The 23,751-nt window shown below is 37.3% G+C and overlaps 1 protein-coding gene across 2 annotated transcripts in view; it reads right to left on the reverse strand.

Moving 5' to 3' along the window:
- EDIL3 (EGF like repeats and discoidin domains 3) overlaps positions 1-23,751 on the reverse strand; it is a 418,218-nt gene that overhangs the window by 211,639 nt on the left and 182,828 nt on the right. For both annotated transcript variants that reach the window (XM_030324171.2, XM_030324179.1), the window contains one exon: positions 15,583-15,711. In XM_030324171.2, coding sequence (XP_030180031.1) covers positions 15,583-15,711 — 129 coding nt within the window. The remainder of the gene's footprint in view (positions 1-15,582; positions 15,712-23,751) is intronic.

Consider the following 23,751-nt stretch of genomic DNA (forward strand, 5'->3'; position numbering starts at 1 on the left):
TAAAATCTCTACACATTAAGGAAGTTAAAAATAAAAAGAGATATCTAAAAGCATATAGTAGAGTGGGAATAACATGATCCTAGGATGGAATACTTACTGGATATGAACATTAAGTTTGGCTATGTCAGATAAGCAAAATAGCTTCTATAGTTCTCAGTAGCTGATAACACCGAGCAAAACTGTACCTCAGAAAAAAGAAATATGTACTTCCCCGAGATTATATAAAACGTATAAATAATACCCTGATATTAGGCATCTTGTCATTCATTCAACAAATATTTATTGTAAACCTACTAGATTTAAGGGATAAATTGGTATGTAAAATAAGCACATAACTCTTCCAAATTAGGTCAAATAACCCCAACAGGTCTAGTTCAAGAGACAGAATGATTGCAATTGTCTCTGTTGCAATTTCCCATGGTTTTCTCTAGGTTTCTATTTTGGTAGTCAAACAATAAGCAAGTGTTTGCTGAGCTCTTACTAGTCATTCATTTATCAACTGTATTTTGAATATCTGCGATCTGCAAGGCACGATTCTAGGTTATGATCAGGAATCCGCGATGACTCAGGTGGACATTGTCTTTAAGCTACCCAGAGTGATGAGAAATACACAAATAAATACAAAAGAAGGTAAACCAAATGGAGAAATAACTGTCAATCAAGGTAGAAAGTAGCGTGGCTTTCTTGCTTACAGGAGTGGAAATCGTGAAGGGGCTCCTGGAGGATGTGCACCTGGTCTTATAGATGAACCATAAAGGAAAGTTCTCCCTGTCAGGGAAAGCACATTGGTAAAAGCAGCACAATGGGCAATCAAGGGACACAAAGGAAAAAGAACGAGTGGCTAAGTGGGCGATGAGTTATTAAAAGGGAATATGGAAAAAAAAAGTAGGGAAGTTAGTTCAGGGCCAGGTTTTGGCAAATGATAAGGTTCAACTTATGGAGCTGTTGGCCCTAAATGTGTCTCTGTGTCTCTTATTGTGCAAAGGCTAGCAAAGAAGACATACAGCTAGACCCCTGCCCTCAAGGCCCTTATAATCTAATATGCATGTGGAAAGGCAAATGCAAGATCTTCGCAGTTAACTATTCTCATACCTTTACCTAGCAGATGATGTTGAATTCTATAAAGAAAGCAGCTATACAATTGGCACCAGTCCGGAAAGAGCATATTCAGAGTTGTCTGATGTGTGGCATAACCACCATCTACTGTGCTTACCTTTTATGTGTGACTACAGGTTCTCAGGACCCATTTCTCCCAGAAGCACTCTCATGAGTGCTGCTGGCTCCTGTCTTACCATATTACTCTTGAAGGATTCACTGCCTAGGCTGTGAGAATATAGCTCACCAAGGACCTCTGTTCAGTCTGAAGAGAGGCAGCATTAAAGCATACACAACTGGGAGAAGGCAGCAGATAATGGACTGAGCTGGTAAGAATGTATATGAACAAAAGGGACTCGAAGGCAAAGAGTGGGTTGACTGCAAACCACAAATAATGGCACAGAGTCTAGAAACAAAAGTGGCAAATGGCTCTCTCAATAATCTTGATGGGAAGCACTGCTCATCCCTCCATCTCTCAGACAAAGGAAGTCACCAGAGCAAGGCAACACTAAACTACTCACTATTTCTGGGGAGAATTTTAGGTGCTGAATCAATGCTTATAGACAAGTATGTGTGGGGTGACTTTCCTCCTTTTGTGTTGATGCATTAAAATGCGCATATGAACAGATGAAAAGGATCCCTGAATTAATTTTCTTTTTTTTTTTTTTTAATTTTTTTTCAACGTTTATTTATTTTTGGGACAGAGAGAGACAGAGCATGAACGGGGAAGGGGCAGAGAGAGAGGGAGACACAGAGTCGGAAACAGGCTCCAGGCTCTGAGCCATCAGCCCAGAGCCTGACGCGGGGCTCAAACTCACGGACCGCGAGATCGTGACCTGGCTGAAGTCGGACGTTCAACTGACTGCGCCACCCAGGCGCCCCAAGGATCCCTGAATTAATTTTCAACCTCACCCCAGCTGCCACTTCCATATTTACCGTTCACTTGAGCCCCACACCTTCTCACATCTCTACCTCACTTTAATTTCATCCATCCTCTCTCTTTTGCCTAAAGTTGAAAGTTTCCGTCTGAGCTTTCAATGCTATTTCTGCTCTCCCACTCCCATGTTTTCCAGGTAATCGAAATGAGCAAATTTAAACAAGCTTTTAAAATCATGTAACAATTATTTATCTATCATTTTTTATATACTCCAGGGCTCACCAGAGCTTTCAAGAAGTTAATGAACACTGACCATCTCCAAAAGGAGGAAAAAAAATGTACAGAGTTCCGAAACTTATTTGGTCACAGGACTTTCATTAGATGAAGAAGTGTGTTTATGCACAGTAACTTCATAAGCTATTGGAGGCATACACTGTTTTGCAGAGCTTGTTTGTTTGTTTTTTATCTTCACAAAGCCCAACATTATGGAAGACAGATATTAGTAGATGATACATTAACAGTAGATTGGTTAACAGATTAAAGTTGCAGTTATTCACTTATTTATTTAACAAATATTTATTGAGCACCCACTATGAGTTTTTCAGGCATTGAAAAAGAGGAACAAGTAAACGAATCAAGTCTTCACTCTTAGGAAGCTTACTTTCCAGAGGAGATAAAAATAATAAAAAATAAATACATAATATGTCAGGTGGTGTGGATTTCTAAAAAATAAATGATAATATGATGAATGGGGATTAGAGAGAAGGTGAAGGAAGGTTTTACAATACCACATTTTATTCAAGCTGGTTGGAGAAGAACACTCTGAGAATATCACTTGTGCAAAGATCTGATAAGAAAGGGAGCAAGCCTCATGGTTATCTAGGAAGGAGAGGCTTACGTGAACACAAATGAAAAGTCCCCACACTGGAAGCAGCTTTGGCATGTTTGCAGAGAGCAAGGAAAATGGTGTGACCCAAGTGGAATCAGCATGATGGAACATGGTTGGGAAGATCCAAGATGGCAGGAACAGAACACGTTGGTCTCTTGGTTGCTATATGAGTTTGGATTCTACTCCAAGTGAAATAGGAAACGTGCGTGCGTGTGTGTGTGTGTGTGTGTGTGTGTGTGTGTGTGTGTGTGTGAGGGTGGTGTTGTACCCAGAAATGCCCTAATATGAGTTGTGTTTTAAGAGGATCACTTTGGCTGTTGTTTTAGAAATACACTAGAGACAAATGTAGAGATAGCACAATCATTTGAGTATGTAATAATGGATCATAGTGCCGTAGAGAAAAAAGTGGAAGTGTAGGAAGTGATCAGTAATCACAGAGCATACAGGAGACACTGAGTACAGACAAATCTTCTAAGGAGATTCACTGAAAACCAAACAATTGGAAAAACAGCACTGACATGTTTTCATTCTCTCTCTCTCCCTGTCTCTCTCTCTCTCACCCATTCTCCTTCCTTCCCTCCACCCCCTTCCTTGTTTACCTCTCTCTCACCCCAGCTATTAAGAAGATATACACTCTTGATTACAAGACTTTGCTTTATTTATTTATTTAAATTTTTTGAACGTTTATTTTTCAGAGACAGAGTGTGAGTGGGGGAGGGGCAGAGAGAGAGGGAGACACAGAATCCAAAGCAGGCTCCAGGCTCTGAGCTGTCAGCACAGAGCTTGTCTCAGAGCTCAAACCCACAAACCGTGAGACCATGACCTGAGCCAAAGTCAGATGCTTAACCAACTGAGCCATGCAGGCGCCCAAGACTTTACTTTTTATTTTATTTTATTTTTAAATTTTTTAATGTTTTTTATTTATTTTTGAGACAGAGAGAGACAGAGCATGAACGGGGAGGGGCAGAGAGAGAGGGAGACACAGAATCTGAAGCAGGCTCCAGGCTCTGAGCCATCACCCCAGAGCCTGACACGGGGCTTGAACTCATGGACCGTGAGATCATGACCTGAGCTGAAGTCGGACGCTTAACCGACTGAGCCACCCAGGCACCCCAAGACTTTACTTTTTAAATTTTTTTTTTTCAACGTTTATTTATTTTTGGGACAGAGAGAGACAGAGCATGAACGGGGGAGGGGCAGAGAGAGAGGGAGACACAGAATCGGAAACAGGCTCCAGGCTCTGAGCCATCAGCCCAGAGCCCGACGCGGGGCTCGAACTCACGGACCGCGAGATCGTGACCTGGCTGAAGTCGGACGCTTAACCGACTGCGCCACCCAGGCGCCCCAAGACTTTACTTTTTAAATCGAGACATCTATTGTTCCCATCCTCTCTGCTGCAAATTTAGCTCAGATAAAAATCAGTATTTACTTTAGTTTTATTTTAGTCCCGATTTCTTTTACCACAATTAAGGAAAAAGTATTTTGAAAACCAGTCATGTTTATGAAGGTATAGAACTTCTAATTGTATGTAACATTGTATACTTTAAATTGCCTGGATATCATCAATCTGGACCTAAAAGAAGGCTAAGGGCCCAGTTATTTCCATTTTATACATGAGGAAGCCAAGGCTCAGCATAATCATTGGTTCAAGTTGATATGACTTGTTAACAACATATAAGAAATCAAAGCCTGGGTCTCCTCTACAGTGAATTCTCAACCTGCTTCATGCCATTCTTCTTTCAATAAACTATACTCAGGGGTACCTGGGTGGATTAGTAAGTTAAGCACCCAACTCTTGATTTCGGCTCAGATCATGATCTCATAGTTGTGAGATCCCAGGTCATGATCCAGTCATGAGATGGAGCCCCACATCAGGCTCCGTGCAGACAGCATGGAGCCGGCTTGGGATTCTCTCTCTGCCCCTCCCCTGCTCACACTTGCTCTCTCTTTTTCTCTCAAAATAAATAAACATTTAAAAATAAATCAATAAATAAACTCTACTCATTTTATTTGGAAAGAGTCACAAGCAAATCATTTACTTATCACTAAAAGGACCCTTTTTTATATATGGTTGAGGGGAAGAAGTTACATTTAGCAATGTTCTCGTTTAAGATGTTATCTTATAAAATGATTACAACTTCCTGAATATCCAAGGATAATTTATTTCCAAGGCATATATTGCCTTAAATTTTTCTAAGCTTATAGGCTATGGCATGATTGCAAAATCAACCGGGAACTGTGAGAGCAAAATCAATCAAGATACATTTTAAAGGCTGATGTTAGTAAATATCCACTCAATGCAACTGTGATTTCCAGATTTACCAATGATGTCCTCTTTTTCAGAATCAGTATTATATTTTAGTATGTAATTATATTAGTGATGATTTACATATCACTTCTATTATGTTTTCTTTAAAATATACTGAATCCGACCATTTGACTTAGCTAATGTGAAAGATAAATACATGTAAAGACAACCAATCTTATGAGTCCTTTAAGAATACCAAAATTTCAAAATTTATAATCTTAAGTAAAATCATGTATATTAAAGGCATTGATTATATGTGTGTTTGTACTACACATCTTTTTTCATCTTTAAAAGTTAGATTCTATGCTAATGATGCTGTTAAAAGCTAGAAACAAATGTCAATAATATTGCATACTGGAAAATGTAACAGTGTATTATACAGCCCCAGTCTATGGCAAAATTTAAGTGAAAAAAGTTATAATGTTACTGAAATTCACTAGCAAAAAACAAATATTTATGATCCTAGTGGAATCCACTTCAAACCAGTTTCCAAATCTGAACACTGTTTAGTTCTTCCCATGTCCTCATTACCACCTCAGTCCAAGCCACCATCATCTCCCAGCTGGTCTCAGCTGTTCCACTCTTGCCTCCAACACAGCCTGTTCATCAACAGCCAGAGGTACTCTCCAAACAGAAGTTAGTTAGCATACTTTTTATTGCTCTTCACCCTCCAAAGATGCCCTTTCACAATTATAAATAAAGTAAAAAGTCCTTCCTCTGGCTTATCAGGCCCTACATAATCTGACCCTTGACTACCTCTCAGGCCTCTTTTCCACCCGTGTCCTCATTATTCACCATACTCCAGGTATATACCCTTCTTAAGACTCTAGCATTTACTATTCTCTGTTAACTTGCCTAACCCCCCTAACTTCATTTACAGCCTCCACAGAAAAGTTAGCTGCTGGGAGAAAACTTCCTTGGCCATGCTTTAAAATAGCACTCAAACACCTCTGCTCTCTTTATCCTTATAATATGCATCAATACTTGATATTATATAGTGCTACATTAATCATTTTAATTGAAATTTTTGTTGACATAATTGTAAATTCACATCCATTTGTAAAAAAAAAGAAAAAGAAAAATACAAAGAAATCCCACGTACATTTTACCCAGTTCCTCTCAATGGTTAATGGTTAACATTTTGCAAAACCATAATATAAAATGACAACTAAAATATTGACATTACTACATCAGTCTTATTCCCATTTCTCCAGTTTTGCTTCTACTCATTTGTTTAAATGTAAGTAATTCTATACAGTTTTATCACATATGTAAGTTTGTGCATCTATCATCCCAGTCAACATACTAAAGAGTTCCAAAACCACGAAAATATCTCATATCCTTTTATAAGCACATCCATCCCCCTCCCTTATTCTCTAACACTTGAAAACTACTAGTCTGTCCTTTGTTTCTAAATTCTTGCTATTTCACAAAGGTTATATAATTAGAATCATCTAGTATGTATTCTCTTGGGACTGGCATTTTTTCACTCAGCCTAATTTCCTGGAGATTTATCTAAGTTATTGGATGTGTCCGCAGTTGCTTCCCCTTTACTGCTGAGTAATGTATGTACCACTGTTGGTTTAACCATTCACCTGTTGAAGAACATCTTGGCTGATTCTATTTTTAGCTATTATCCATAAAGCTCCTAAGAACAACCACTTATATATTTTTGTGTGAACTCAAGTTTTCATTTCTCTGGGGTAAATGCCCAAGAGGGCAATTGCTGGGCCATATGGTAAATGTATGTATCATAGTTTTTATTACCCATTTCCCCATTAGAATGGAAGTCCTATGATACCAGTGACTTGGTTGTTTTGGATCAGTGCTGTATCCTAGTGTCCACAACAGTGCTTGGCACAGAGCAAGGAGTTAACATATATCTGTTGGATGAGTAGGCTTCAGAGCCTTATGGAGCCAATGTGCACAGATGCTATTGCTTTTATAACTGATTAAAGCCAAATGAGTCTGCAAAAAGTCTCTCTGGGAAAAATGGTAGAGATGAGAATAAGAGAGGTATGGCCATGGTGTCCCCTCAGGTGTCAGTCTGACCCTGAATGAAAGAGCTGTTAGGCTGAGCAGCTGTGTGTATAAAAGGATGTGTGAGTCTCTGAAAAAAAGTCACATGACTTTCCAGCCCCGAGGAACACAGAGTATCCCAATGTCATCAAAATGGCTGATATAGCCTCGGACCATGTACAGTTTCAAGGGCCTGGAGGGCCACCAGCAGAGGACAAAGTAGCCTACTTGTTAACAGTATTTTCAAGATGGGACCAAGCAGCAGAGTCAGGGAGCTTATATACTTTCCTAAGCACATGTTGGCAACCTGGCAAAATGGTAAGTAAGCTCCCCCCAAAATATTTATTAAATGTGTAAATAAATAAATTACTTCTTGACAAGATTGGGTAAAGCTTCAGGGGAGAATGGGCCTTACATGGGTCACTAGGATGGACAATGATAGTTTACAGGACAGGAATGTGGAAATCAATGTTAAGAGCCCAAGGTGAGAAACCTGTTACATGCAAAAAAAACATATTTTAAACTGTATTTGTGGTACTACCTATATTCCTGGACATCCTTTATATAATCATGAATGAATCAGTTCTAGAAGGTCAGGCCTATTAGTATAAACACAACACTTTCATGTGTATAATTTTCTAGCAAAATTTGTTTAACATCTTTTTTGTTGAGATTTGTTTTCGTGACAAATTTCTTTTAATAAGCAATGGGAAAAAATCTTTAACTGTTATTAAAAGTGGCAATTTTCAAATATTTTGAGTTTGTGAATATGCAAATATCTCATTGCAAAAATCACAAATTATGTCTATATTTGAATAGTATAAATATCCATTATACGTATCTCAGTGCTCTTTGTAAGGCTCCTGCAAAGGATGAAAACATGAAAATTAAAATGCCTTGGAACTCTGATAGATTAAGGGATAACATATTTAAAAAATTTTTTTAATGTTTATTTATTTTTGAGACAGAGAGAGACAGAGCATGAATGGGGGGAGGGTCAGAGAGAGAGGGAGACGCAGAATGTGAAGCAGGCTCCAGGCACCGAGCTGCCAGCACAGAACCTGATGCGGGGCTCGAACTCACGGACTGTGAGATCATGACCTAAGCCGAAGTCGAACGCTTAACTGACTGAGCCACCCAGGAGCCCCTTGGTTGGGGGGTAACATATTTTACAAACAATAAGCCAATATCTTTCTCTGGACTGATTCTTTCAATCAGTTCTTGTTGTAAATGGTTGAAAATGACAAAATTCAATAAGGTTGCATGATTATACATTTAGTGTGGGATTATGTTTGTGTACCCTAAGCTTGGCTTCTTTTTAAGTATTTTTCTGCTTAGTTTCTTAAAGGTATAGTAATTCCTCACAATATGGTTCTAGAACACTGATTCCCAACCTTGGCTGTACATTAGAATAATCTGGGGAGATTTTAAAACTCTTAATGCCATATTCCAGACCAATTAAATCATAGTCTCTGGGGTGGGAGCCAGGCATCCGTATTTTTCATAGGTCCTCAAGTGATTCTAATGTGCAGCCACAGTTGAGAATCAGTGTTCCAGAATAATTTGCATCAGTTTCAGGAGGGTGCTTATTAACAGACCTGGATCTACAATTATATATATTAAATTGGAATATCTATGGATAAGCAAGAGAAATCTGAATATTTATCTGTAGTCCCAGCTGTACAGTAAGTTTGAGAACCTTTGGCTTACACAGTTAAGGTGCCCAACACTGACCTGTAAAGTCACTGGTGAGCAGTAGAGTTAGAAATTTCAACCCACAGTCAGAAAATCTTTTGGAGTTTGAAACAAGTCTATTTTGGAAGTCTCTTTAGAGGTCTTGATTTAGCTAGTGTAGTTACATGGCTTGCAGGTGTCAGTAATAACTCCAGGTAAAGTTTCCGCACAGTTTTCAAGTAAATACTTTATTAGGGCAAACTGATCCTTCAGTGGAAAGTTAAAGTAAAGAGGCCATTAAGCTAAATGTAGAAAGAGTAATTTTTAAAAATAATAATTACTTATAAGAATCAGGGATGTTAAGACAATAATTCTTACAGAAAAGCATAAAGCTGTGAATTGAGCTCCCCGTTGGCCCCCACTCATTTTTTTCCTTAAAAAAATTACAATTAAAATGTATTTAGAGAAAGGGAAAAATTAAAGATCAATGGCAATCCCCATTATATTTAAAATTATTAGAACATCAGGGATAATTAACCCTTTAAAATATGTAAAGTATGTTTTCAAACCTCTCATCTAACACTAACAAGTATCCTGTTTAGGGAAGCAGGACAAAGGATTATTACTTTTTTTGTATGTAATGTTTTACTTCAAGCTTTAATTTAAATTCTAGTCAGTTAACATAGATGGTAAAGTTGGCTTCAGGTGTAGAATTTAGTGATTCATCACTTACATATAACACCCAGCACTCATCCCAACAAGTGCCCTTCTTAATATCCATCACTGACTTAGCCCATCCTCCACCCATCTCCCTCCATCAATCCTCAGTTAGGACAAAGGATTATTAATTCCAGTTTTTATAGACATGTTATTTCTAGCACATAACACAGTGTGAAGTTCTGAGTGTTTGTTAAATTGAATTATCAGATAGAAATTTTGAAGCAGAGAACCATTAAGTGCTAATTGATCATTCATCAATTGGGCTAGAGACAGCTGCATTAAAAACCCTGGCCTAATCCAGAAGTCTCCCCTAATGGCAGGCTTCCCCCAGTGTAAACTGGAGAGTAAAGGCCATTCTTTGAGTTGTCCTTAGCCTGGTACACCCACAAACCATATGGATGCTTTTAACTATGTTGAGGGTACTGACCAAAGATTTTGATGCAATGGAGAGACGTGGGACCAGAGTCTGTATGTTTACTAAGCACCACATAACACAGATAACATGTAATTGCCAAATATGTTATTAAGCCAATTACACATGATCCTCAAAATGGAAAATATCATTGGCTCACTCTGAGAAAAGGGAAATATTTGAGTTACAAAAGTAAAATGACTCATAGGCCCATGCTGCATCAGCTTGGAATCTATATCTTTCTTGCCCAGAATACAACTTCCTTTTTAATCTTGATCACATGGAATTCAAGTGCTTTCATTTTTTAGACATTGAAGCAATCCTTACCATAGATCTTAAAAAGCACTTTGATTTCCTTGCTGAATTCAATGCCAAGGTTTGTGACACAAATAAGCGCTTGATTTCAAAGATGGAAATCCTTATTGCCAGTATTACTGGTAAGTGTTTTCTAATGTTAGGTTAGAATTAATACTATTCATAAAGTCATAATAAATATCTGATACGAGTCAAAAAATAAAAATAAATAAATATTTGTTGAATGTATGAATCCATTAATCAATAGTGCAAAATTAAGAGCAAACTGGTTTCAAATAGTTAGCATAACATATAAGGAGGAAAGTTTTAGATTCTGTGTTTTTCTGGCCAACTTCTTCAGTGGGAAAAGGGACTAGAGAGCATATTGTCTTCAGCTAATCTGATAATATGGGCTATTTCTTTAAACCAGTCCTTTTTCTTTCAGGGCTTGGTGAACACCTAGATCAGCTCTCCTTCCTCAAAGAATAAGAACCACAAAAATTTATGCTTAACAGGAATTGAAGGCTGGGAGCTGTGCACACATAGGGAACAATGCACAGAATGCATTCAGTGGTAAGGAGTTCTGGGAATGAAGAAATCGTCCTTCCCTAAGGCATTAGATTTGTTACTAGGCAACAAATAAAATATGATTACTTCTAGTCAGCCCAAAATGAGGCTCCCAGAAGAAAACTGTGTACTTAAAAATTCCTTTCAAAAGTCTAACCTTTAGACAATTTTGGTGCTCATTTCACCCTATAATTTACATTTTATAATGTATACACACATACACAAGCATGTATATACATATGTATACATATATGTACACGTGTGTATTTCACATTATTCTATGGAATTTTAAGAGCATGTATAATTTGGTAATTCTATATAAAATACTAATTATTATTAGTCTTATAAAATTATAACCTCTGCTACTGTCATGATAAAAAAATTCACACATTATGGCTAAAATCCAAAACACTAAAGTAACAAATGCTGGTGGGGTTACAGAACATTGGAACTCTCATCCATCACAGGTAAGTGTGCAAAATGGTACAACCACTGTGGAAGGCGGTTGGAAGTTTCTTACTCTTTTTTAAAGTGTTTATTTATTTATTTTGACACAGAGAGGGAGAGGGTGTGCATGCATGCAGGAGAGGGGCAGAGAAGGGGGGGGAATCTTGAGCAGGCTCCACACACTCAGCACAAAGCCTGAAACAGGGCTTGATCTAATGAACCATGAGATCATGGCCTAAGTTGAAATCAAGAGTCATGCTTAACTGACTGAGCCACCCAGGTAGCCCTGAGGTTTCTTACTCTTACATGCACTCTTACAAAATGACACAGCAATTGAACTCTTAGGTATTTACTCTGGTAAGTTTAAGACTATGTCACACAAGACAAAAGAAAAAGCTGAACATGAATGTTTATAGCAGCACTATTTATAACTGCCAGAAAGTTGAAAACAACTAAGGTGTTCTTTAATAGCTGAATGAATAAACAAACAGTGATACATCTATAAAATGCAATACTATTCAGTGTTTTTTTTAAAGCCATTAAGACATGGAGGAACCTTACATATATATTGCTAAGTGAAAGAAGTTAGCCAGAAAAGGATGCACACTATATTATTCCAGACACATACACTGCAGGATTCCAACTACATGACATTCTGGAAAAGGCAAAACGATAGAGACAAAGGTAAAAAAAAAAAAAATCAGTGCTTGCCAGGGATTTGGCAAAAGAAGGGATGACTAGACAGAGCACAGAAGATTTTTAGGTCAGTGAAACCATTTACGAGGCTATGGTAGACATGATATTATGTATTTTTCAAAATCCATAGGGCTGTGTAATACAAAAAGTGAACCCTAATATAAACTATGGATGTCAGTTCAAAATAATCAATACTGTTTTATCAGTTATGAGAAATATGCCCTATTAATGCAAATGCTAGTAATAGGGGCAACAATACAGGCAGGTAGAGGGATAAATGGGAACTCACTGCTCAATTTCTCTGTAAACCTGAAACTGCTCCAAAATCTAAAATCCATATATTAAAAAATCATATGTAGATAATATTAATTCTGTCACTAGAAACACTTTTTTCTAATTTGTAACATATTGACAAAATAGTTATTAAAGTAAGTCTATTAATTATGTATTTATCATTTCTGTATCATGAAACTTAAATTTCTTTAGCTGTATTCCAAAAGATATTTAATTCACATTCTGCCATATTGAACTAAATTAATAAGCTCCCCTTTTATGGCTATCTGAAGAAATTTTCAATCCTTTTTCCAAATGAAATGTTCATATTTTATTGGTACATTTCTTATTTTCATTGACTTTCAATATTGTCTTGATTTGCAAAAACAATAATAAGTATTTTTGCCTCTAATGTGGTGTTATATAACTGAATGCCAATTACTTTTAGCTACTGAAAGTCTTGTGCAGAATTTCTCAAACTTCAGTGTGTATGTGGGTGTCTACTGGGGATCATTTTGAAAAAACAGATTTCTGACTTAGTTAAGCGGTCCTGACAATCTACATTTCTAACAAGCTTCCAGGCAATTCTGATGCATGACCCCACACTTTGAGCAGCAAGGCTCTAGAGCACATCTGGGCCATGAAACTATTGCCATTGTGAAAAATAAACCCAGATACCCAGCAGTTCTTACAAGGGATTAAATTGCTGCTTTTTGTTTGTTTGTTTGTTTGTTTGTTTGTTTGTTTGTTTCCCCTATCTGAAAAAGCTCCCAGGGAACCCAAAACTTCTAAATCTACTTTTCCAATATATAATCCTTTTTAATTTCATCTATGAAGAGAATGGCTTGATAACCTTTGTACAGTAAGCAACCTACCCATTTAGTCAAAATACTCTCCTAGCTTGCATGAACCGAAGACCATCTGTTTCTAGTTCAATTACTTGATTTATATATCTTCAATCGCAGAAAGATCAAACAACTGGCTCAAGGTCACTTAACCAATAACTGCAAAGGTCAGATCTAAATCCAGGTCTCTGAATCCAAATCTAGTCCTTTTCCCTCCATTCTCTGTTGTTTCTGACAATGATGCACTCCAAAGAATAGTGACTAGTTTGTTGAGACCACAAAATCCCAATTCTGAATTGAAAATCTCAGCCACAGGCTTGCCAGTGCAATTCCTAACATGGATTTAAAGTCTTGTTTGGGACCAGGTACAATAAGGGAGAGAATTTCTTTGTGCTTCAAAATAAGCCCTGGAATTCAAAGAAATTATGTGGATTAATGAGCTTATTTGAATACAGTGTAAGGTAGGAGAGAAAAGGCTTCGATGTTCCACCATGAGAATGGAAGCAAGAGTAGTTTGCTTTATTTCTCAAAACCTGATGGTTCTCTTGAAAGAATTCATAGCTAACCATGTATGGGAGTCAGAAGCAGGTGGACACTTCTCCAGGACCCTGTCCAGGGCAACCTCCCTTATATTGGGACTATCAAATGATGACCAGATGTCTTCAATGGAACTTCCAAGCTATTAAAGGTAATTGAAACTAAATTTTTCTTCACAATATGAAGAAAACAAGATGACCAAGAGATGTGAAAAAAATTTTATGCCATTGTATAGATATTATTAGTTGGAGCTTATATTTAGGCTCTCTCGACCTCTGGTTTAAGGACCAGCCACAACTTCACACTGATATCAGCAGTAGGTTAGGGTTAGAGACTTCATCAATATGAAATATTTAAGTGACATTAGGGTCCACATATGCCTTCTAAATACAGTAAGAATCCTTGTATACTCTTACCCTCTCCCTCCTCGAGCCCTGCAGCATAGAAAAGAAAAAGGAAGGGTGATCTGACCTTGGGAGAAATTCCTGCCTCTGAACATTTGACAGCATCCCATTATGAAAATTCTGTTCTCATTTCAAGGGAAGATTCCTCTGTAAGTGTGTGTTTGGATGTAAGTGGCTCAACTGAGGTGCTCAAGTGGGTGACCAGACTGTCTTCCTCTAGGCCCTGATGACACCATATCACAAATATTTGTAAACAAGGAAGATTAGTAATGTTCTCTTTACAGGATTAAGTGAATGTCAAAGCAGCCAAGACTTTGGGCTCCCATGTCTGTCTATCTGGGGATGTTCTGAGGTGTTCATGTGTGAATGCTGAGCAATAATGCTATAATAAGGGAGAATCAGCCTTGGCAATTCTGGACCCAGTCTGAGAAAAATCAGTAGCCTCTCAGTTCCTTGTGGGTGATCTGAGCTCTGAGAGATAATTATAGGCAGTTTAGGTGCCTGTTGTAAAGAGCACAAATGCTACCGTACTATAACCGTCTTGCACAGAACTTATACTATAAATTCCCAGTCACGGCAAGTCTCCAGAAAAGTACATTCTTCCCCCACAGTCGCAGAGCCAGGAGGCATTCTATGTTGTTTGCTGGTGGTTGGAAATCTGGCTCTAGATGACATATCCAGCTTTGCCTTACTCATTCCTAACACCATGGTCTTAACCATCACTCCAACAATTAGGGCTCATGTATTCATTCCCCACTCTTACTACCAGGTACCATTCCTGCATTCCCCTCCTTCTGATCAAAATCCTCTCCCTCTTCCAAGACTCAGCTCACATGGGACATCCTCCATAAGATCCTGCCCTGACAGCATCCCATCCACTGTGGCTTCCCTGCTTGCTGCACCCCTACCACAGATAAGGACCCCCAACCACTCACTTGGAATTTCTGTTGAGCCACACTTCTAAGAAGACAGCATCACGAGCAGTCCTATTTTGTTTAACTTCCCAGGATAAATAAGAACGGGGATAAAAGAGAGAAGGGCAGATAATACATTTATTGAACTTTCAAAGATTTTTGTGCTAAAAATGCCAACATTGGAAGCAGGAGGAAACTGGATTGCTGAGAGGGCTGGGTGGGCAGTTTTCTTTTATGAGTGTATCTCTGAAGCTAATCAACAGAATAATATCTGGGAAACATGAAGGATATAGCTTCAGGACAAGTGTGAAAGAAAGAGGCAGATAGTTTAAAATAAAAGGCGACACTTTGCAAGTATGGCTGGACAATTTTGAAAAAGGGCTGACACCATGAAGCTATTAGCCCCATACACCACTGGGAGGATTGAGACATAGTCCAGGAGTCCTCAGCAGGAGATGTGGTATATTCAGTGGGAGAGAGGTGGCATTATTCAACTCTCAGGGTTCTCTGTTGCTGGAAGCTTCTATCAGTCTACTACCAATACGAATGATAATGACTTGCATACTTTGCAATCAATAATAATAAAAGCACAATGACTGGGGATGACTTACTGTGCTGACAGTGAATCCCATTAAATCCTCGAGGACATTTACAAACATAACCTATGAACGTGTCCCCTCGGTAAGCCTCACTGATTTCGCAGGTTCCTCCATTATGGCATGGGTTAGGAATGCAGGGACCTGAAAGGCAGAAAAAAAAAAAAAACACAATTGCTGCATGATACATATGCTTTAAAGTAGATACTGGGCCAACATTTTGCAATTAACAGTTTTATAGATATTACATACATATTTATAGATATTTATAAATATTTATAGATATCTATATCTATAATATAGATATAATCTATATCTATATCTAATATAACCTATATCTATAATATCATATTTATAGATATTTATATTTCTGAATATTCTTGGTATAGGAAATAGAGTTGTTATATGGGCTCTAATAGCCTGGGATTGAATCCTGGTTTCGCCACCTTCTAACCATGTGGCCTTGGAGGATTTAGCTAACCTCTCTGTACCTCATTGTCACCCTGTGTTAAATGTTGGAATTATTAGAATCTATCTCAAAAGGTGATGATACAGATGAAAAAGAATTTGTATGTATCAAACACCCAGAAAAATGTTTGTCACTTATTAAGGAGTCAAAAACAATATTAGCACTAAGCAAAATATCGGTATTAAGGTTTCCAAATTGTAAAATATCTTCTGCATGTTTAAAAAGTAATACTGAATGGCAATTTCTGAAGTTATTAACACTGAAGAGCTTTTGTAAACCTGCAGGTGAAAATAGCATATACTTACAAATGACCGTAGCCACATAGTCCAAGGTACTATGGACACCTGGTTGCAATACCTTTACTGACTATTTATGAGTTTGTGGTGAGGCAGGCTTCTACCAATCACAATTTTTACCAGTCTATAAGAAGTAGCTCATCAAAAGTTACAAATATAGGGGGAAAAGGGCTGATAGTCATTTTTAAGCTTTGAGAAAGTGACTTTACCAAAGTTACTGGTACCTGTTAACAGGCACTAGAAGTGTGGTGTCTGATCTCCCTTGGAGAAAAGCAACTATTAGCACTATGAAGGTATGGACCTGGGCCAGTCCTGCCTAACTCAGGGCTCCTTTAGTGCACATTCTCTACTCTGGGGTGCCCCTTTGGTATGGCTGAGATTTTCTCAAGTGGCACGGCAGTCCCAGGCTTTTTTAATAGATCTTCCTTCCTTCCTTTCTTTTCTCTTTTGGAAGTGACAGGTTTGTGTCACAGTCTGAAGGCTAATCCTACCTACTCTTGCTTCTTTCACCCTTTGTCCATCACAGACATTCTCACCCAATCTTTTGTACCTCTAATTTTGTCTTACGGTTTGCTTCTTTGGAAGCGATGCTAATTGACCCAGGGCAGAATACAGCCTAGGAATAGTGAAGAAGGGAAAAGAGACGTTGAAGGAACTATCAACTCTCACTGCGAGATGAAGAAAGGCCAAGGAAAAATATATAGCAGTCTCTAATTTTGTGTTTTTAAATTTTGTTTAACTAAAAAGACTAGAACACATGAGTGAAAGAAAAACCACCAAAGCGAAAGTTAAGACGTTCAGATTAGAAAAGAAAGAAGATTAATTAAACAGCGTGACTATGTATGACAAAGTAAATGCCTGAGTCCTGGAGGAAGATTAGTCAAGAAAAGGAGCATGTGGTTTCATCAGAGAGTAGAGAGGAGGCAACAGGGTTGGTCACAAGAATAGTGATAACTTGAAGCAATTGGGAGAGAGCTCCATTAGGCTAGGCTGTTGGAAGAGTCCAACAGTGAATGGCTCCTCAAGCATGGGACAAAGTCATTTAGAGACTTACAGATAGAAAAGGAAATTCACCATCATCACTTTGAGCTTCCAACAGGAAACACTTAGGGGTTGAGAAACATTGTCTTGCATGGAGGCAAGACTAAAGTTTAATTGCTTTCTCCAGCAACTGTCTTTGAAACTCAGTTTCTTTCAGTTTAAAATTTCATGAAATTCAACAGTTGTGGAATCTAACGAGAATATGCATGAAATACAACACCTTGTGGTAACTCTGGATCATGTTGATAGGGTTAACTTTCAAAAAGTGAAAAGAAATTAGTATATCTGTGATTTTTCTTCAGATACCTTCACATCAATTAAAAACAATGCATTTATTTAAGTAGGTAGTTTTGTGCGGTGTGGTATATTAATTAAACTAACCCACACCTGCCAGTTGGTACACTGCCAATGTTTAAGACAGGAAGAAAGAACTGCACCAATGATCTGTTTTGTAGCAAATGGAATCAGGTTTCTTCCATTGCTAAAATATGCAAATCATGTCACAGAACCTCTTCTTTCTCAGTTTTTCCTTCTTCCCTCTCCCAAAATAATTCACGTTTGATGGTACCTTACAATTTATAAATTCTTTTCACATATATAGTCACTTCGTTTCTCTTAGCTACTCCATGAGGTCACTGTCATTACCATTAGCCTTAAAAAAAAGGTAGGGCACAAATATCAGATAATGTTTCTCAAATGAACCTCTATGAGTGATGCCTATAGGTCTCAAACTAAGAGTCTGTGATCCCGAAACCTACATTTTTTTAGAGACTGAAAAGTTGGGGAAGGGAGAATGAAAAAAAAATTGATTTAGAATTTTGATTCATCAGTTCACTTCAAAATAAGAAAAGCCATGACAGTTTTTTTTATTAACTGATAAGTATTAGCCATGAGTAATTACACTCAATGAATTATATAATTTTAAATAAGGAGCCTTGGAAATAACCTAATCCAATCTTTCAATTTTGCAGATGAGGAAACAAAGCCTAATAAGAATTCAGTCATTTTTCAAACTAAAAACAAAACAAAACAAAACAAACAAACAAAACAAAACAAAACAAAACAAAACAAAAACCCTAATATAAGAAAAGTTGGGTTTAAGGATTTGTATTAGGAGGAAAACAGTTTTAAGTTATTAAAACCAAAAATGATCAAGCTATTCTTGCCTCTTAAAGAGCATGATGTCGTTTGTATTTGAGAGAAAGTAAACCTTTTCTATGCTCTCTTCCTCTTAAAAAGCTGGGTGAGGGAGGGATTAACAACAACAAAAAAGGCTGAAATAGTAAGGCTTTCATCAGTTCTTAGGAACTGTTAAAGCCATGATTCCATGGAGGGTGGTCTATGGAAGTCACTTTGAAGAACGAGGGGCAAACAGCAGCTTGCAAGCCTACTGCACCTTAGAAAAGTAGTGGCTCAAAGTTGAGGATGAGTTAATGGCTCTGCATAACAAAGGGAAGAACTAAGGAATGGAAGGAGAAAACCCAGAAGAGGAGACCCCAAGGCTGAGCTGGAAGTGGACTTGAGGGACAGAGTGGGGTCAAACAGTATGCTGTGAGGCTGTAATATGTTAAGAAAAGTAGCTAGTAAAAAAGCATGGCATCTAAAATTCAGGTTTAAGTTGTTAGCACAGCTCCTGTGTGAACTGTCTCTGCTGAAGCATCCAGATCTACATTTAGTCCGCTAGATGCACAGACCTGTGTGTGGTGTTTGGGGAAATCAAGAGGAAAGGGCTGTGCCATTCATCCAGCTTATACTGGTGGAAAGGAAGAAACGTTACAGCACATGAAGCCCAGGGGATTCAAGAAGAGATAGGTGGCAGAAGACAGAGCTGACAGGGTATCTAAAGTTTGAGACACTAGATATTTCCTGAGGGCATAGGTGAAGCCTGCTTGGCAATCTCGGTGCAACCTCTGGGATTCCCAAAAGATAGGAGTTAGAGCATTGGGGCTGATTTCATTTACAACCCAAAGAACATCATGACCTCAGCTGACATCTAAGTTTCAGAAAAAGATTACCTGTTAACTGAGGTTGTGACTGCTGTTATTTTTCCTATTCTAAGAAATTCTGTGATTTTCATTCAAAGGGTGAGGATGAGGTAAAGTAAATGGGACAAGGATTTAACCTTTCTAGAGTGCCTTATATGCTAAGCAACATGAAGTATACACAGTATTCTAACTAATGCTCTGTAAGAAGATATCTTCATTTTAGAGGCCAGAAAACAGGCTTGCTCACAGACGTTAAGCGGCATGCCTAACTGGAAGAGGCAAGATTATAACACACTCTGCCTGACTATAAATCTATGCACTTTCTATTGAGCCACACTCCCTGCCATGTTGAAGGTCTGTATATTAATATGTTAATCTTGATAGATGCAAACAGAATCAGCATGAATTCACTAAGCATGTTCCTATAAATAATGCAGGACTCCAAAGCCTTCCTAAACGGAAGTATTTCAGAGTGTTTTCAGCAAATGGCTCAGAGTGTATTAGATATTATAAATATAGATAGATAAGCTCTGCTATACTAACAGTGCTCCATTCTCCATTTCAGCTATGTTTGAAATCAACTGAAAAATATGTATATTTCCCCAATAATATTTTGTAATTACATATTTGTATGTATATAGTCTTGCTTGCACTATGAGGGTAAGAAAAAAATTGACTCTGTCTAACACAGAGATTTTGTTTGTTTGCTTGTTTGTCTGTCCCTAATAACCATACTGTGAAACTTATGGTGTATGCCTTGTACATACTCTTTTGGAGTACTCATGACAGAGTGTCCCTTTTCCCCAATAGACCATAAGTTCTCTATGGGCAGTGTCATGTACATAGTAGGTGGTGGATAAATTTTGAATAAACAAGGGTATGACAAAATGAGTGATGACCATTATATCTTTTGCATAAATCCCATTCAAATTTATGTTTATAAGATACCAAATTCTTTTGGTTTTTCACTAGATAATTAATTAGGATACCTTCTGTAACTTTTCTACACCTTTCAAGGTTCAAGTTCTTTAAGTCTGTAATTAAGTTCCAGTATTTTTCATCTCTAATAGAGTTTAAGCTTCAAGAGTATTACAAGTGTAATACCACTACAATTGTAAATAACAGATCATTAAAACGTAAACATTTGCATAATAATTACATGTATCTTAATTCTTTGGCAAATATAGAATCAAGAAAAATGTAACATTGTATCATCTCATCAATAGTGTTTTGTTCTCCTAATTTGCCAAATCCTGTGTAAATAAAGACATTCATTTAAAGCATTAGCAAGATGAAATAATCGGAATATATAAATTAGTACATAAAGGCAATAAAATAAATGTAGCCGAAAGTCTCAACTCACAGAATTTGCTTGTTAGCCAAAACGTTTTGTAGTTTGATATTAAATAGTGATAATTAAAGTATATATCAACTCTTTCCAGGTTTGTTTCTCCAAGTGGTAAGTGCGCTAATCATATGAGAATTAGAGATCCCAGGAAACTCTCTTTCTGTTTTTGTGTTTTCCCTCGTCCAACATATCAACTGTTTTACACGGAAAATAAGTTATTATGTTAAGGTTTTGGCATACTGATAAATAATCATCATCACCTATAGCATATATTATTGCTTGTACTGTGAAGGTGAGAAACACACAGGCCCTGACTTTGATCAACACAGAGTGTTTTGGTTTTGGTTTTTGGTTTCGGTTGTTCTGATTTCAGGTTAAATAACATTTATTCATTAGGCACCTATTGTGTTCTAAGCACTCTACTAGTAATTTGGATAGATATTTTCAATAGAATTAAAATAGTCAGCAGCTGGAAGAGTAGGTTCATAACACAAGAAAATATTTAGTTATCCAGTTTATGCATCTCACTTATTAAAGGTAATTTTAATGGCTATGCTTTATTGCAAATATAATATACTCAGTATATGTGTGTGTGTGTGTGTGTGTGTGTGTGTGTATGTATATATCCATACATAGAGAGAGTTTACATAATGGTTTCTGGAAATTTAATTCTAGGGTTTCCATAGTGAAATCACATTAACAAATGTTTGCAATATGGCCACATTCTTCACTTTTACTGCCAAAACTTTGGTATATTTAGGGCATCTCATATTTTTTTCTGTAACATGTAAGCATATATATATATGCTTATATATAGCTTTGAAAACAAATTTATAGCAGAGCAAAATTTTAAAACAAATAAGAATTATTCAACCACTTAGAGCTTATAAAAACAAAATAGGACAAAGATGATCTTAATTCCTTTCCACTTCAAAAGTCTCTTTTAAAAGGTTTGCTTCCTTTTGTGTTATAGCTATATAAAAGGAGTATATACAGTGGTGGTTACAAGCTTCATTTCTAATTAGTATTCATAAAAGTACAAATCATCCGATTAGACAACAACACTTGGTAATATCACTCTTAACTATAAAAGTATAAGTGGACTTTTAAGATACAAAAGGCTTCAGGGACTTTTAAAATCAATAATGCTATAATACTTTTGTAGGTAATCTTTAAGTAGCTCCTAACACAATGGGGACAGTATATGATCAATATTAATGAACAACTGAATTCCACAGCATGTTTTCCAGGCATTTTTATGCAAGCTCATATAAGAGTGTCAGCAAGATTAATTGTTCACAAAAGTAATGGATCTATATGGTTTGCTACTTTTCTGCATTTACCTCCTCACAATCTCAACAGTAGAGAGGTGAAGTTTTTTCCATATGTGTAACATGGTTAGTTTTTCACACATTCAGAGACTATGCCCCAAATCATGAATGCCTTATAGTATGTAAGCAGATTATTAGGAAGAAAATAGGTGAACCCTCTCTTGCGGTTATGTGTACAGAGTCTTGGCCAACTTTACAAATTATTCCCCCCAAACGCTGGCAGTTAGATATTAAAAATAAATGTACATTTTAGATTATATAATAAGGAAATGCCAATCAGACAATCGCAAGAGCACAGTTTCACTAGCTGTTCTTGCAGTAGAATACAAAAGGAACGGTTACTACCCAAAAGTTCACTTCAAAATATGGTCTTAAAAACACATTAAAGCCCTCTTATTATACTGTTGCTTTTACATTTAATAAGGTTTGACCATGTTGGCAGTTGCCATTTTGAGCCATTGCCACTCTATTTTAAAACTAGTTTGAAAAAGAAAAAAAAAATAGTCTGGGAACGTTGACATGACTGATGCTTCTCAAACCATTTTTTTTTTTTTTGCTTCTTGTTTTTCTTTCATCCTCCTCCTCTCTCTTTACATTTAAAAATGTAAAGTGCAAAATCAGCCATTTGAAGGGAAAAATTATCTGTGGGTGTTTTGTACATATAAAGGCGGGTAAACTATAAAAAACCTAAAACATTCCATTTTAGAGGAGGAATGAGAAAATTTAACAAATTGTTCTTTAAATGTAAAAATATTTGAATAGCTTATAAAAATTGAAATCTGGGGCTAAACAGAGTTGTTGTTTTTAAATACCTGCCAATAAACTTTCTCCTCAAGAATTAATACTGGACTCCTTATATATAGAATTGTCCACAGGAAAGCACTGAGATAATTAGTGGCTAAAGACATGTTTTTAGAGTCCCTACATAACAAAGTCCTGCAGAGTGGGTGGCTTCAAACAACAGAAACTTATTCCTTCAAAGTTCTGTAGTCTAGAAGTCTGAAACCAAGGTGTCCGGAGGACCAATCTCTCTCTGAAGTCTCAAGGGAAAAATCTGTTCTGGTCTCTTCCAGCCTCTGGTGACTCCTACATTCCTAGGTTTATAGTAGCATAACTGTAAAGTCTGCCTTCAATCTCATGTGCCTTCATCCCTGCATTTCCATGTGTTCGCTCCTCTTCTTACAAGGACACCAGTCATTGGATTTAGGGCCCAGTCTAATCCAGGATTATTTCATCTCAAGATCCTTAATTAATTACATCTGCAAAGCCCCTGTGATGATCTGAACTTTGCTCTCCCAAAATTCATGTTGAAGCCATAAACTCCATTGTCTCAGGATGTGACTATATGTGGAGACATGGACTTTAAAGTAATTAAGATTAAACAAGGTCCTATGGGTGGGCCCTAATCCAAGCCAACTTCCCTTACCAGAAGAGGAAATTTGGACACACAAAAGAGACATCAGTGATATGCATACACAGAAAAAAAAGCCACGTGAGGACAAAGCAAGAAGTTGGCTATGTACAACCCAAGGAGAAAGGCTTCATGAGGAATCAAACCTGCTGACACCTTGACCTTGCACTTGGAGACTTGTGAGGAAATGTATTTCTGTTGTTTAAGTCACCAGGCTGTGGAATTTTGTTACAGCAACCCTAGCAAACTAATACACACCCTATTTCCAAATAAGGTCACAGTCTGAGATTCCTGGTAGACATG

This window comes from Lynx canadensis, chromosome A1 (genome assembly GCF_007474595.2).
Source record: "Lynx canadensis isolate LIC74 chromosome A1, mLynCan4.pri.v2, whole genome shotgun sequence".
NCBI lineage: Eukaryota > Metazoa > Chordata > Mammalia > Carnivora > Felidae > Lynx > Lynx canadensis.